The following is a 17,342-nucleotide window of genomic DNA, read 5'->3' on the forward strand; positions in this document are numbered from 1 at the left end:
GGCAACTAAGGAGTGGCTCCGTAAGAGGCATCTCAAGGTCCTGGAGTGGCTTAGCCAGTCTCCAGACCTGAACCCAATAGAAAATCTTTGGATGGAGCTGAAAGTCCGTATTGCCCAGCGACAGCCCCGAAACCTGAAGGATCTGGAGAAGGTCTGTATGGAGGAGTGGGCCAAAATCCCTGCTGCAGTGTGTGCAAACCTGGTCAAGAACTACAGGAAACGTATGATCTCTGTAATTGCAAACAAAGGTTTCTGTACCAAATATTAAGTTGTGCTTTTCTGATGTATCAAATACTTATGTCATGCAATAAAATGCAAATTAATTACTTAAAAATCATACAATGTGATTTTCTGGATTTTTGTTTTAGATTCCGTCTCTCACAGTTGAAGTGTACCTATGATAAAAAGTACAGACCTCTACATGCTTTGTAAGTAGGAAAACCTGCAAAATCGTCAGTGTATCAAATACATGTTTTCCCCACTGTATAAAAACAACCAAATTTGATGTTCTAAGTCCACAACAATGCTTAAGCAACATCAGGGGACAATTTCCTAGGCCTGGAAAAATTAGAATTTATATTTCAGTGATGCAAAATGCTGAGGGCCCAAAAATATGACACTTTTTTCTTTTACACTGAAACATGCAAAAAAAATCCCTGCCAGGGGGAAATGCAGGTTAACTAATTAAAACAACAAACATGATCTACAACATGATCTACATGATCAGTCTGTGTCTGTAAAATAAGTGGTTAATGTGAACCTAACTCACAGCTAAAAAATGTAAAGAAAGCAATCCAATGTCATTTGTTGCCTAGACTTTACTGCAAATGACACTCAAGTCGAGAGGAAAAAAATACACTGATATTGCAGTTAGCCATAATAGCCTTTATAATAGAACGCTTGTGACCACACACACATCTAACTATTGCACTTGTGAAAAAAACATCTTGAAGTAGAAATAGAATGAAACAGGCATTCTATTTTTGCTCTATTATAGTGGTCACTATGGTAGACGTCGATCAAAAGCACAATACTACGTGTGCAAAAATAACATTCACCGAGTAAAATAAATGTAATAAACCCCCCTCACTCACGTGTTACTCTCAAATTCAACAACAAAAGCAATATATTTGGCCTACACTGCACATTATTACATCGTACACTTCTGCCTGTGGACATCTATTCTACAATGTGCCAGCAGAGCATGATACCCTTTGTTGGTATAATTGATCTCTTTCAGGCAGAGTACACCTGGCATACCCCTTTTTTCCCCACGGTATTGAAAATGAGGGAAAGTGTGTGGTGTTCCTTTCAACTCAATAGTGGCTTCCAGCTCCAGCTACACTTGATCCCTGAATCCACTTGTTTAACAAGCAACGCCTCATTTTCACCTAATTCTCTCGTTCTGAAAATTAACCCCATACTGTAAAGTGAAAACATTAGTTCAGATGGTACTCTAGTTAACGAACTAAGTTAACTTAACAGTTCACACAAATTGCCAGGGTCCAGTAAGCAACTAACGCGTTATAACTTCAGGAACAGCAAGGAGTCGTATGCCAGTTAATACTATAGCGAATGGTTAGGTTACTAACGTTAACTCATTGATGTTGTAACGTAAACTCACCCCATTCCGTACAAATGTGCACAACCGCGACATTCAAACGAGGCTGCAAAGAAAACTAATGGGACTGTAGCGAATGTGTTGACTTCAAAATCTGGGGTATGAACTACGCTTCTATTCAAGCGTTGATCGACATGGTAATGGCTCTATAGTATTGGAGAATAGTTGAAAAAAACGGACCCTTCGTTACATCGTGACGTGTCATGCCGTAACGTACAGCACACATAAAGCTACTATTTCTGTCTTACACGGAACCCAAACCGGCTGCGCGCATGCGCCATCGTGCGCTATCGTGCATAAATTTATTTTGCACCCCCACACCAAACGCAATCACGACACGCAGGTTAAAATATCAAAACAAACTCTGAACCAATGACATTAATTTGGGGACAGGTTGAAAAGCATTAAACATGTATGGCAATTTAGCTAGTTAGCTTGCACTTGCTAGCTAACGTTAATTTGTCCTCTTTAGCTAGCTTGCTGTTGCTAGCTAATTTGTCCTGGGATATAAACATTGAGTTGTTATTTTACCTGAAATGCACAAGGACCTCTACTCTGACAATTAATCCACACATAAAACGGCCAACCGATTCGTTTCTAGTCATCTCTCCTCTTCCAGGCTTTTTCATCGTTGAACTTATATGGTGATCGCATCTAAACTTTCATTGTATTACCACGACTACTGGCAAAACAGTTCGTCTTTCAATCACCCATGTGGGTATAACCAATGAGGAGATGGCACGTGGGTACCTGCTTCTATAAACCAATGAGGAGATGGGAGAGGCAGGACTTGCAGTGCGATCTGCGTCAGAAATAGGAATGAGTTCTATTTTAGCCCTTGGCGTCGCAGACGCTCGTTGGCGCGCGCGAGCAGTGTGGGTGCAATAATTTAATAACATGGATTTCTAAATGTATTTTGCAACGCTCGCGCACGCGACGTGTCCGGTCTGGTCAGCATGTTACAATCTCTCTCCACCAGGTGTAGCACTTCTCTCATCGTTTAAAAACAAGAAATGGACAGTGACGGGGTATGGGGGGGACACCGAGTCATATTTTGCATTTGCACTTCTGAAAATCCTTCTGAAGATCGCTTTAGCACCGTCCTAAAAACCCGATTCAAATTCGACACAAACCTTCAAATAGGTATGTAATCACACATTATATAAACTCTTTATAGTGTTTTATTTACATTTTAGAGGCGATAAGGTGATAAGTTGGACAGATCGAGTGAAAAAAAGCAATTTTCCCACACAACATTTCTCCTTCTCACTATCACGCATTAGTTTCGCTTCCACACCCCCCGACGGGGGGGAGAAAGTGTGCTTTACAATGGTATTGACATTACAGTTGATCTGGAAGTATTACGTTTTTGGGGCGCTAAAATAAGGTCAATTGTACGGACCAAGGCGATGTACAAAAGTGAGTGCGTTTACGTTAGCTGTCTGACGTTATTAGCCAGCTAATTTTCACACCATAAACTCAATTATTTGATCAGTTGACTAATGTTGCTCAACATTTCTCTGGCTAGCTAAGAATTCTATCCAGCTACTGTAGCAAGATACTTTACAATGCTTGTTCCACCACACTTTCTCCCTCACCTCAAACTTTCCAAATGCCAGTTTTTAGGTTACAGCTCATGAAGTACGCTTCATCACCTCCTCGCCTACCTCTCCGTTATCATTCAGGGGACGCGCTGCTGTAGCTGGTAACTGTCATTCCACTCTCCGCTCTTTCAGCGCGTGCTGATGCTGTAACTAGCACATTGTTTGTCTCTTCTTCCTTCAGTCGCGTGCTGCGCTGCATTCTGTTTTGTGGTCGATTGGCTGAGCCTTGGATACAGCCAGTATTGCTCCAAACGCGCATCACTCATTCGCTTACAGCCAGTAGCGATCCAAAGCCCCCAGCCCAAACGTCTCTTATCGGATCTACACGAATCACGTCGGTCACCGATTTTGAATTAAAAATGGCAAATTTCGCCAGAAGGTGACTAGTTTGCATCCCCGATTTTTTGTTGTGCACCAACCAGCCAGACAGTTGTTTGGCTAGTGGTGTTTCTGTAGCGCACTTCTGATGGAGTTTTCAAAACAATGACCACTGGATTGATGCAAATAGTCATGATTCTGCCAGGTAGGCATAGGCTACGTTGTACACGGAATAAAAATAAATGCAACATGTCAAGTGTTGGTCCCATGTTTCATGAGATTAAATAAAAGATCCCAGAAATGTTCCATAAGCACAAAAAGCATATTTCTCTCATTCTATGCACATATTTGTTTACATCACTGTTTGTGAGCATTTCTTATTTGCCCAGATAATCTATCCCCCTGACAGGTGTGGCATATCAAGAAGCTGATTAAAAAGCATGATCATTACAGGTATACCTTGTACTAGGGACAATTAATGGCCACTAAAATGTGCAGTTGTCACACAACACAATGTCACAGATGTCTCAAGTTGAGGAAGCATGCAATTGGGATGCTGACTGAAGAAAATGTCATGTTCATGTCTCTACCATAAGCCACCTCCAACATCTTTTTTGAGAATTTGTCAGTATGTCCAATCGGCCTCACAACCGCAGACTAAGTGTATGGCGTCATGTGGGCGAGCGGTTTGCTAATGTCAACATTATAAACAGTGTACCCCATGGTGGCGGTGGGGTTATGGTATGGGCAAGCATAAGCTATGGAAAACGAACACAATTGCATTTTATCGATGGCAATTTGAATGCACAGGGATACCGTGACGAGATCCTGAGGCCCATTTTTTTTTAAAGGTAGCTTTGACCAATAGATGCATATCTGTATTCCCAGTCATGTGAAATCCATAGATGAGGGCCTAATTCTTTCATTTCAATTGACCGATTTCCTTATATGAACTGTAACTCAGTAAAATCTTTGACGTTGTTGCGCATATATTTTTGTTCAGTATAGTTTCATTTTAATTGCCATCTACCCGAAGACAGCTACACAAAGTGGTAGACATAGGCCCTACGCGCATCGCAAGGCTCGACCTTCAGGTACATTTGCCAGTGACACACTGGGCCAGTACCAACTAAAAGCCACTGTCCCGAATGAAAATAATACTGGCCCGCATTAAGATCTAACAGGAACGCGAATGATGTGTACAACATGTCATTAATTTGTGGGCTGAGCAAGTTGACTACATTGGGTTCATACAGACATTGGCAAGTCAAATTCAGGGACTTATTCAAGCACTTAAATTGTAATTTATGGACCTACATTTTATATTTAATTGTTGTAATTACCTATCAAAAGAAAACATCCCCCAAAATGTATGCATCACCACTAAGAATAATGCATTTTGCAAAAGACCTATCCAATGGTACGTATTATGCATTGACAGTCACAATATTTTTACATTCTAAAATACTCTGTCAGAATAATGTGTGCAATGTCTGACTAAATAGACAGCATGCTCCCAAAACAAACACTAATGAATTGTCCATGTGGTAGCTAGTCAGTCTTGACATTTGAGATGGAGAGTTATTGAGGGGTTACTGTATTATGTTTTAAAATCGAGAAAGCGACCAAATATCGTGTCCCTTTGTATGGGAAACCAAGTTCAAGCCAACATTCGATGTTGTCTCGCACATGGTTTTACCGCAACAGACTAGCAACACCCTTCAATAGCAACGGCGGTAAAGCAGCTACATCCATTATAAAAACTGATCCAAAATTAAATTACAGAATAATTATTTTGGAGTAGTAGAAGTTCTAAATTGGCTACCATAACCAATGACATTTCAAGGACCAAATAGCCTAGAGGAAATGTCTGATTTTCGAGGTAGGCTATTCCATGATGACTGTATTCCGCATCGCTAATATTCAACCAAGACGTTGAATGCTTTAAATACCTGGTTTGAATACCTTTTCTTGCCTTAGCATTTACTGGTAGATATAACTTACATCTTTCCTACTGCTTTCTTCCACGCAACAACCAGCTGTTTGAGAGCTGCACGTTCCCTCTGCCCGAGAGATTATCTATATGCTATATGTGTGCGATAACTAATCAACATAAAAACAGCTCCGGGAATCCATCCGTTTTTTTAAATCAATTATAGATTTTTAAAAATGCAATTTTTCTCAATGGCCCAATTGATCGACAACCCCGGAGGGTTTCCAAAACCTCCCCTGCATTCCCATGCCATTGTTGCCTCTTCAGAAAGTTTGTTTATTTTAGGTCAATTGCACATTAGTTGGAATAAATCATAATTTAAAAAATGCAAATTGTGAACCAAAAACGAACGTGACCAGGTTCAAATATATATATATTTTTTAATCACTGTCACCCTTGCAACCAATTAAAAATGTGTGTTGCACTGCCAAGTCAAACGGTCGCAAATGCGTCTGTTTTGGGAGCAGTGTCGAATCCTGCTGGTCTGAATGCAACAAGAATGGAGCACTAAGAATTAATAAACAATTAAATTGATACAATTTGTTGTAACCTCAGAGAGCAAATTAATGAAAACACCCTCAGATAAAACATGTTGCCAGTACTGGTATTCCAGTTGCCAAGCCATGACATAAAAACCTCTAATTGAAGAGTAAACCATTGTTCCTTCACAGATCTTTACCTTTTCAATTGTTACTTTTCTCTCTCCAGCTAATCTACCTCTACCTTTCACTTCCCTCCCCAACACCAGCTGGTTTCCTAATTAGACATTTAAACAATTGTGTTAGTCCATGCAGGCCTCCCCAGACACTGCCAGGTCCACGGGAGGGTCACCAGCCCTTGGGTCCCTGCCCCCGGGGGCACCCTCATTAGAGCCGCTCCCCTTCTCTCCAGGTCGCTCCGCATCAGGCCTAGGTGGAGTAATGAGGCTTTTGTCGTAAACAAGTCCGCAAGGAAATTAGATTTGGATATGAAAAGGTAGTGGGGGTGAGGGATCACTGGTAACTAAAGCTCCCTTGGCCCTAACCATGCATAGCTCAGTGACTAGGCTTCTTTGAGCAATTACATAATGCTGGAGAACATCCTACTGTACCGCGGCGTGCGGGGGGAGAGGGGCAGTGATGGGTTGGTTCATCATTCAGGAGCAGGGATTTGCATTGCTAATTATTTGATTTGCTCATTATTTACTGAAGTAATAATGAGTTTCCTCAAACAGATCTAACACTACAATCACCATCTGTTAATACTAAATCACAGGAACATCATTACCAGAAGGCTATCATTTGACTTCTACTTTGCTTAAAAAGACAATACCAACTTTCAAATTGGTACAAATTGTTATACAGACGTAAAACAGTGAACGTAATGTAACAAGACAAAGAGATGGGGCCTTTTCATAGTAAACAACAGTAAAAACAATAAGGGTGCTGAGGGAGACCATTTAATAGATCATTCAATACCAACAGCAGATGCAATTGAGTAATGGTGTATGAAGGCCTTACCAAACAAGCAAACTTAAAAGGGTTACCCAATTGAAACAAGAATAAAAACAAACCCTGTTAAAAAAGGCTCCTCATGTCCCTGCGTAACTGCAAAGTGGGTTAGCTGACAGAGAACCGCCATAATGACATACAAAGAGGGATACATGGAAAGACATAGAAAGGAACGAGAGGGAGGGTTTGATAGAGAGCAGAGTGTGTGTGTGTGTTGTGTAAGCACCAGAAGGTTTTGCTCACAGCAGGCCAGAGTGAAAGCCACTGACCCAGCCTGAGGGTCAGGTCCTAGGGTTAGGAACCCATGGGTACTCCCTCCCAACCTTGTAAATCCCATGTGCACTTCTCACAGGGCTCAGGCTTTTCTACAACAAGGCACCAGGACTTGTTTACCTTAACCCATAAAAAATAACTAACATTCAATACGTTAAAAAAAATGTCAGTGGGAGGCCTTCATATAAGCTTACTGATACATAGAAAATATATAGCCTATGGCTCTATGATCATATAAATAGTAGATTGGAATTGCTAATTTTCATTCATTTATTTTAAATTCGAACCATAAATTGTCTCATTTTCTAATGGGATCACTGACCAAGCTTCTTCACTGCTCTCTTTCTAAAAGGGTTGAATTAGAAACATAGAGATGCGGGGGCATAAACTTGGACCACGGGAGAAATTGGGCGTGGGGGCAAGTGGTTTAGGGTTGTGGGGGTGCTCTCCTAACAATGGGGGAACACAGTTAATACCCCGGCCACTCGAACGGACACAATCTGGAGGAGTGAGGCTGTGCAGGCCTCTGTGTGGAAAGAGCTCTTGATTTAGTTACACAGCTGAAACAAGAGCCTTTCACTTGCAAACAATGGACTGAGGGCTAGCGCTGGACAAGTGAAGAACAAATTGTGTGTGTGTGTTAGTGAATATGTGAACCCACGTCCAACCCCCGCCCCTCAAATAAAAACGGCATTAAAAGAAAATAAATCTACTTCTGAAGTACTTTACGAGATCGTCCATTAAACAGAGAGAGTCCTAAGTGCGTAAGTCGCCATGGGAATCTTACCACGTTAGGGGGAGCTTTTCTCCCTCCGCTCTCCCCTGCTGTACTCCTGGACCAATGCAATTGTTTATTTTCGCCTATTGAGGTTTCTCCGTTCACTGGCTTTTACGTTTAACCAGCTCAATTGGAGTGAGACAGCACATATTTGGAGGAAAGGAATGTAGCGTTCCGTTGACAGAACAACAAGGCAGCAATAATAAAAATAATAATAAGTTGAACTGAACGTGAGGGAAAACAACACCAATAGGGTGATGGCATCAAAATCGATTCTGAGCAGATGAGAATGGACAAGATTCTCCACTGTGACGATGAGTGTAGCAGCACATCATGTTGTTACAGAGCAAAGCTTTTTCAATAAAGCACAAAGAGTCCACAGAATAGAACACGGAGGGAGCCCTGAAGGCAAGGCAGTTCAATCTCCCTGCTCTACTAACTACTGAACCTCAGTCCTGACAGAACAATGAGGTGTTCTGCTGCCCCTAGAGCCGGCTCCCATGTGCTACTGTTGTGGCCTTCTCTCCCCAGCCTGGCCTTGCCGCTCTGGCACAATAGCTTTGAGGTGGACGAGCAAGCTCTTCTCTCCGGGGTCCATTCTCTCCTTGAAGGGGTGGCCGGCCGACCGCAATGACAGTCCCCTTCTCTGTAACAATTACCATGGCTGCCAGGGCCTTTCTCTGTCCTGTCACTAGCCATTATCCCTGACCAGAGAAAGCCTCTCAAGGACAATCCACCAGGACGGTGGGTTCGAGCAGGGGGCGAGGGGGTATTGACAAAAATCTGATGAACCCCTCCCCTCACAGCATAGGCCTCTTAACTGGAGGGACGACGACACAAAACACAAAAGGGAGGATTCAAATGTGTCAAAGGGGTGAGGTAAGGGTTAAGGCAGGTTCATTGATTACCTTTCGTCAAGGTCAAAACAGATGATAAACAAATTGACTGCCAAACGGTGACAATGTTTTCAATAGCACGCTACACATGACTGTATACTACTAACAGCCTTAGCTTCACTTCCAACATGCACCCGAATGCACTCATGACTCCACCAACATTACCATCTGTTTCTCTGAATTGCCTTGTGAAGGCGTAACACTAAGATTGTATTTTATAACTTAGAAAGTCATCTTGGCAATAGAACAAGCTTTCAAACCATGCCCACCTGACCAAGATCATGATTTATAATGGACCGTTTCTGAATTGCTTTAACAGTAACTGTGATGGCTGGGATGCAGGGTAGTGTTCCAAACTAAACAACTACAAGTGTGCTTGCTCTAGCTCCCGAGTGGGCTCCCGAGTGGCGCAGCGGTCTAAGGCACTGCATCTCAGTGCAAGAGGCGTCCCTACAGTCCCTGGTTCAAATCCAGTCTGTATCACATCCGGACATGATTGGTAGTCCCATAGGGCGGCGCACAATTGGCCCAGCATCGTCCGTCATTGCAAATAAGAAATTGTTCTTAACTGACTTGCCTAGTTAAAAAAAAAAAAAAAAGTATAATCCTCAACGGCACAGCTAGGTGAGTTCAAAAAAAAGTACCTTATAGTTGAAGACTCTTCTTTGAGTCATAAAAGAGCACTGAAATTGTTTAGGGAACCCTGCACACTTTGGAGAGGTGTGGCCACTTGGAGACACCAGTTAGTCCTCAATCAAACCCTTGTCATTTTTATGTCTTTTGTTGCACCTACCCCACATTTTCCAATTTCCTAATCAACAAAATGTGGCAAAAGTACTGTGAACTGTTGTGTACTCACCTTTTGGTCTAATAATTTTCCCATCATCTCCAAACTGTTCCTTTCAATTGCTACCATGGTTATGCACACTGTTTTCATATTTCTTCTGTAAGAAACATTTCAATTTAGGCTAGCCCTATCCATTGAAGCCAGTTCCCACAACTGTAAAGGGTTAACAGATCAATTGACAGAGATGCCACAGAGATCACAGTATTAAAGCTATCAGAATGCCGTATGTCACTTCAAAATAAACTTCAATAATATAGCAGGTGTGTACCAAAAAAAGGAAAAACCCCTCTCAGCTTCACACAGACAGAGAGACAGAGAGAGGCTTCGAGGGGACTCCTATGGTAGGTACACCTATAGCTCATCTCTTGGCAGTAGTACTGTAGACAACTTTATCACTGACCTCAACCCAGAGTCTCTCAGAGCGTTCACAGTCAACCCACTGACACCCCTATCAGACCACAGCAAAATCAGTCTACTTGAACAGAGCAATACTCAAATCATGAAGCATCAAAGCCAAAGGAGCGGAGTAATATTAAGAAATGCTATCGATGGAAGGAATGTAGTTTGGAAACCTACCAAAAAACAATTAGTCAACAACAAATTCAATCCCTTTTAGACAACTTCCTGGATAAAAAGTTTATCAGTATATTTGACCTCCCCGCTTCCCTATCAAATCTAAAAAATTCAAATAGAAGACCGAAGATAATGAACAACAATGACAAATGGTTTGAGACCCGGAAAACCGGAGTTTATGCCTTCACTATGGTGAATCACTAAAACAATAGAGAAATACACTACGGAAAAAAAAAAGGAACAGCACGTCAGAAATCAGCTCAATGTAATTGAAGAATCCATAGACTCTAAAGCCACTTCTGGGAAAACACTAAACAAACAACACGAATATTATCTATCCAAAATGGAGATGTATGGGTAAACCACTTCTGCAATCTTTTTGGGTCTATAACAAAGAACAAACAGCAAAAACATATACATGATCAAATTCAAATCTTAGAATCAACTATTAAAGACTACCAAAACACACTGGATTATGCAATTACCTTGAATGAACTACAGGACAAAATAAAAACCCTCCAACCCAAAAAGGCCTGTGGTGTTGATGGTATCCTCAATGAAATGATCAAATATACAGACAACAAATTCCAATTGGCTATACTTAAACATCATCATTAGCTCTGGCATCTTCCCCAATATTTGGAACCAAGGACTGATCACCCCAATCCACAAAAGAGGAGACAAATTTGACCCCAATAACTACCGTGGGATATGCGTCAACAGCAACATCGGGAAAATCCTCTGCATTATCATTAACAGCAGACTCGTACAATTCTTCAGCGGAAACAATGTACTGAGCAAATGTCAAATTGGCTTTTTACCAAATTATCGTAGGACAGACCACGTATTCACCTTGCACACGCTTATTGAAAACAAACAAACAAACCAAAACAAAGGCAAAGTCTTCTCATGCTTTGTTGATTTCAAAAAAAGCCTTCGACTCAATTTGGCATGAGGGTCTGCTATACAAATAGATGGAAAGTGGGGGAAAAATATACGACATAAAATCCATGTACACAAACAAGTGTGCGGAAAAAATTGGCAAAAAACACACATTTCTTCCCAAAGGGCCGTGGGGTGAGACAGGGATGCCGCTTAAGCCCCACCCTCTTCAACATATATGTCAACGAATTGGCGAGGGCATTACTCTCTGACAGAGAGACAGACACACAGAGAGAGAAAGAGACACACACATACCCGGCCCATCACACCACAGCTCTACTGGACCCGGCCCATCATACCACAGCTCTACTGGACCCGGCCCATCACTGACCACTACTCTAGGGACGGGCAGAACACTGTCCTTCAGAGAAGTACACCACATGATGCAGTCCACACCATGTATCATTCAGATCATCAGCCTACATATGCTGAGGTAACCTCTGGCAAAAGACACCTAGAACAATCAGAAATAGGAGAAGTGCGCCAACTGCTGCATCTAATATGCAGACTACTGTGCTAGACAGACCATTTAATTCACACACAGGGTTGCAGATTGCATTGCATTTTTTTTTTTTGCAATCTTATTCCATTCTTAATTTGTTTACAACTATTATTTATTTTATTGGCACTGGTATTATACTAATAATTATATGTAATGGTGTGTGTGTGTATATATATATATAATTATTATTATTATTTTTTTTTCAATGTACTTTACTCAAACCAGTGAATATCACTTATTATAAATGAGATCATTAACTATCAGCTCTTGGAATATCCAGGGCCTATACTCTTCACATTTTGGTTATAAAACAACAAATCCAGAATTGATTAAAAACATCAAGGGACAGGACATCATAATCCTACTGGAAACATGGTGTCGTGGAGACATAGATACTCAGTGTCCCTCGGGCTATAGAGAAAGTTTACTACCATCAATCAAACATAAAAATGTTAAACGGGGCCGAGACTCAGGTGGAATCATCATTTGGCATAAGCAGGACTTAGCACTGATTGAAATGAAAAAAGGTACCAGTCACATTTGGCTAAAACTTAACAAAGGTACAATCTATTGTGACAAAGATGTATACATATGTGCAGCTTATGCTCCTCCTTCAGATTCATCATATTATGATGATCAGTTTTTTGACAATCTCCATACAGAAATCATTACATTTCAGGCAGAGGGTAAAGTGCTTCTTTGTGGAGATTTCAATGCAAGAACAGGTTCTGAGCCTGACTACACTGATGCGGGAGGTAACCACCATATATTTGGACACCCCTCCTTGTACAGTAGCCCTATTATAAATAATAGAAACAGTCCTGACCAAATACTGAACAAAAATGGGAAGGAGTTAGTGGATCTCTGTCGAGCCTTAGGCCTGTACATGCTTAATGGTAGAATCAGAGGGGACTCTTTAGGTCAGTTTACTTACTGCTCAGCTCTTGGGACAAGTGTAGTCGATTATGCCATCACGGACATTGACCCCTCCTCCATTAGTGCATTCACTGTCAGACCACAGACACCATTGTCAGATCACAGTCAGATCAACGTGTTTCTGAAGAAATTAACCGGCAATATTCATTCAAAAAAAAAAACAGCCCAATAAACTCTACAACATAAACCAATTGTATAGATGGGCTCCAAACAGTGCAGAGAGATTCATTGAAACATTGAACTCAAATGAAATTATGAACTCTATACAGTTTTTCAATAACTCACAATACCAAAACAATAAAGATGGTGTCAATTCGGCTACTCAATACATCAACTGCATATTCCAAAAAGCAGCATCGAAAGCAAATTTGAGAAAACCAAAGAAATGCGACATCAGAAACAAAAAACAAAATGTTTCTGACAAATGGTTTGATAATGAATGTAAAACAATTAGAAAACACCTAAGACAAATGTCAAACAAAAAACATAAGCAGCAAAACAACCCAGAGCTACGATATGAATACTTTGAAACAGTATAAACATACACTGAAACGCAAGAAACTGAATTATACCAACAAGACACTTGATGAAATTGAAAACGCAATTGACCAAAATCAGTTCTGGGACATGTGGAACAATTTAAGCACAACAAAGCCACAAGAAGTAGGAATTTAGAAAACTTATTTTGATAATCTATACAAAAACATCCCACAAAAAGACTTAAAACAGAACCAATTAGAAATTAAAGAAAAATTGAACATCCTTGAATCAGTCATTAAAAACAACCAAAATCCATTAGATTACCCAATAACCCAACAAGAACTAAATGAAAAGCTCAAATCTATTAAATCAAAGAAGGCTTGTGGTCTAGACAACATCAGAAATGAAATGCTGAAAAACAGCACACCTGAGTTGCAAAATGCTGTGCTTAAATTGTTCAACATGGTTTTAACGTCTGGCTGCTTCCCTGATGTCTGGAACCAGGGGCTCATCTCCCCTATCCACAAAAGTGGAGACAAATCATACCCCAATAATTACAGGGGAATTTGCGTAAACAGTAACTTGGGAAAGGTTTTCTGTAGCATTTTGAATTCAAGAATTCAACCCTTTCTTCAAGAAAAAAATGTAATATCTAAATGTCAAATTGGCTTTCTCCCTAACCATCGCACTACTGACCATATATACACCTTACACACACACACTAATTAATAAACACGTCCACCCAAAAAAAGAGGGCAAAATCTTTGCTTGCTTTATTGACTTTAAAAAAGCGTTTGATTCTATTTGGCACGAAGGGCTATTCTACAAAATGGGCTTGGTGGTAAGGTGTATGACTTAATAAAATGTATGTACACAGAAAACAAGTGTGCAATAAAAATCAGAAACCAAAGAACAGAATTATTTTCACAATGTCGAGGTGTGAGACAAGGCTGTAGTTTGAGTCCAAATCTTTTCAACATTTATATCAATGAATTAGCAGACATGTTGGACCATTCTCCAGCCCCAGGACTCACACTATTTGACACAGAGGTGAAATACCTGCTATATGCTGATGACTTGGTACTTCTATCACCAACCAAAGAAGGTCTTCAACAGAACATTAATATTCTAGAGCAATATTGCCATAATTGGGCCCTGGCAGTAAATTTTCAAAAAACTAAAATCATGATTTTCCACAAAAAAACAGATGTCAGAAACACAAATATAAATTCACCCTGAACAACACCATAATTGAACACACTAAAAATTACACCTACCTTGGTCTGACAATATCTGCATCGGGAAACTTTAATATGGCAGTGAATGCACTCAAAGAAAATTGGGCCGCTTTCCAGTAATAATGAAAATACAGAAAACATCATAAAAATTTTGGCTACATCTAAATTCAAGTCCAAATTCGAGTCTGCAATTTAAAGCACTTCAAACCCAAGAGCTGAGCCCAGAAACGAGCCCTCTGTCAGCTGGTGTTGGACTTAACCAACCAAGCTGATACCAGCACTGCTTCAAAAGAAAGAATTCCAATAGACAAAATCATGAACCAATCAAAGGACTCACATTTACAACATTGGAAAAACGAAACAAAATCCCAAAGCCGACTAAATTGCTATCTGACCCTAAACAGAGAATATGAATTGGCTGATTATCTCTACTGTGTCAGAGATACGAAGCAGAGACAGATCCTTACCAAGTACAGGCTGAGTGACCACCGATTGGCAATAGAAACCGGCAGCCATAAAAAGACATGGCTACCCAAAGAGGAGCGTGTATGTGGTCACTGCCTGACAGGGGAGGTAGAAACAGAGATGCACTTTCTCCTTTACTGTGATAAATATTCCTCAGCAAGAGATTCATTATTCACAGAAATGACTACATTTATTCCAAATTTTAACTTATTAAACCCAGAGGAAAACCCAAAAATACTCATGGGCGAAGGAGCAATGGCTCCTCTAGCAGCCAAATATGTATTTGCCTGCCATAGCCTGAGGGACACTGAATAATAACATCTGCATAGTAAGCAGTAACTTACTTATTATGACTGTTATTGTTATTACTGTTATTGTTATTACTATTATTGTTGTTGTTTATCATTCCAAATAGTAGTGGTATGGGTGGTAATGGTAATGATAGCAGTTTAGTGATGGTGGTGGTGGTAGTAGTGTTAATGATGATAGTAGTTGTAGTACCGATGTAATGGTGAAGATGACCGTTATTTAGTTATAAATTAGTTAGTTTAATTTTCCATTTATATTTTTATATTTATTACATTACATTCGACTATTGACTGTTACCATTTTATTGTTATTATTTTTATATTTAATTTTGTACTATTATTTACTGCCATTCTATATTATTATTTGTCATTGTTTATAATTGTATTACAATGTATATTGTATACATTGTTGCTTTGGCAATATTGACAATGTTTTTCATGCCAATAAAGCAGCTTGAATTTGAGAGAGAGACACAGAGAGAGAGAGAGAGACACAGAGAGAGAGAGAGAGAGACACAGAGACAGAGAGAGAGAGACACACAGAAACACAGAGAGAGACAGACACAGAGAGACAGAGGCAGAGGCACAGAGAGAGAGACAGACACAGACAGAGACACAGAGAGAGACAGACAGAGACACCGAGAGAGAGAGAGAAAGAGTGAGAGAGAGAGAGAAGAGAAAGAGAGAGAGAGCCACAGAGAGAGAGAGAGAGAGCCACAGAGAGAGAGAGACAGAGAGAGAGACACCATTACAAAACGAGAGGAGAGAGAGAGAAGAGAAAGAGAGAAAGAGACACAGAGAGGGACACACACAGAGACACAGAGAGAGAAAGAGAGAGACACAGAGAGACAGAGAGAGAGAGAGACACAGAGACACCATTACAAAACGAGAGAGGAGAGACAGAGAGACAGAGAGAAAAGCAAAGAAAAGAGTCCCCTCATCCAGCTGGTCCTGGGGCTGAGTTCACAAACCTGTTCTACTAACACACTGAAGCCTCAGGACCAGAACATCCAATCAAATCAGGATAAACCAAATTACAACACAGTCAAAACAAAACTATATTGCTTATTGGGAAACACAAGCACAAAGCAAAATGCAGTGCTATCTGGCCCTAAATCGACAGCACATCGTGGCTAACTATTTGACCATGGTTACTGATCAAAACCTTAGAAAAACCTTGACAAAGTACAGGCTCAGTGAGCACAGCCTTGCCATTGAGAAGGGTAGACACATGAAAACCTGGCTCCCTGTAGAGGAAAGGCTGTGCAACCACTGCACAACAGCAGAACCTGAGACGGAGCTGCATTTTCTGACAAAATGTCAAAAATATAAAACAATTAGAGTGTCATTTCCCCAAATTTGAAACTCTTATTCAAGGTTTCAAAGACCTCTCTGATGAGAGTAGGCTACCAGTCCTGTTGGGGGAGGACGCAGAGAGCTGTGGGTTGGCAGCGCACTACATTGCTGCCTGCCATAAGTTGAGGGACAGTATCTGACAGACCAATCAACCTGCACATGTACTCTACTGTATGTTTATTGTTATTGTTGAATGTATGGTTATTTTGACACTTGGTTATTGTTGTTACTGTTGTCCCGTTGACAATTTTGATTCTCATTTTTATATTGTAAATAAGCTTTGGCAATATGTACATTGTTACGTCATGCCAATAAAGCAAATTGAATTGAATTGAGAGAGAGACAGAGAGAGAGACAGACAGAGAGACAGAGAGAAAGATACGTGCCGAGAGAGACAGAGAGACAGACAGACAGAGACAGATTAAGTGGCATTGTTTAAAGTGGCTAGTGATACATATATTACATAAAGATGGCAAGATGCAGTAGATGGTATAGAGTACAGTATATACATGAGATGAGTAATGTAGGGTATGTAAACACTATATTAAGTGGCATTGTTTAAAGTGGCTAGTGATACATGTATTACATAAAGATGGCAAGATGCAGTAGGTGGTATAGAGTACAGTATATACATATGAGATGCGTAATGTAGGGTATGTAAACATTGGCCACTATTCTAGAAAAATCCTCAGCCCCTGGTGTCTCCACAATTCAGAGGTGAA

At 40.5% G+C, this 17,342-nt stretch overlaps 1 protein-coding gene across 3 annotated transcripts in view; it reads right to left on the reverse strand.

Annotated features, from left to right (window-relative positions):
• LOC120065255 (SAP domain-containing ribonucleoprotein-like) overlaps positions 1–17,342 on the reverse strand; it is a 49,794-nt gene that overhangs the window by 20,530 nt on the left and 11,922 nt on the right. The window contains exon 10 of one of the 3 annotated variants that reach the window (XM_039016090.1): positions 6,424–6,444. The exons of the other annotated variants lie outside the window; for them this stretch is intronic. Coding sequence (XP_038872018.1) covers positions 6,439–6,444 — 6 coding nt within the window. The 3' untranslated portion in view covers positions 6,424–6,438. Of the gene's footprint in view, positions 1–6,423; positions 6,445–17,342 lie in introns of those variants that run through there. 3 annotated transcript variants of the gene reach the window in all.

Source organism: Salvelinus namaycush, chromosome 20 (assembly GCF_016432855.1).
Source record: "Salvelinus namaycush isolate Seneca chromosome 20, SaNama_1.0, whole genome shotgun sequence".
Taxonomy (NCBI): Eukaryota; Metazoa; Chordata; class Actinopteri; order Salmoniformes; family Salmonidae; genus Salvelinus; species Salvelinus namaycush.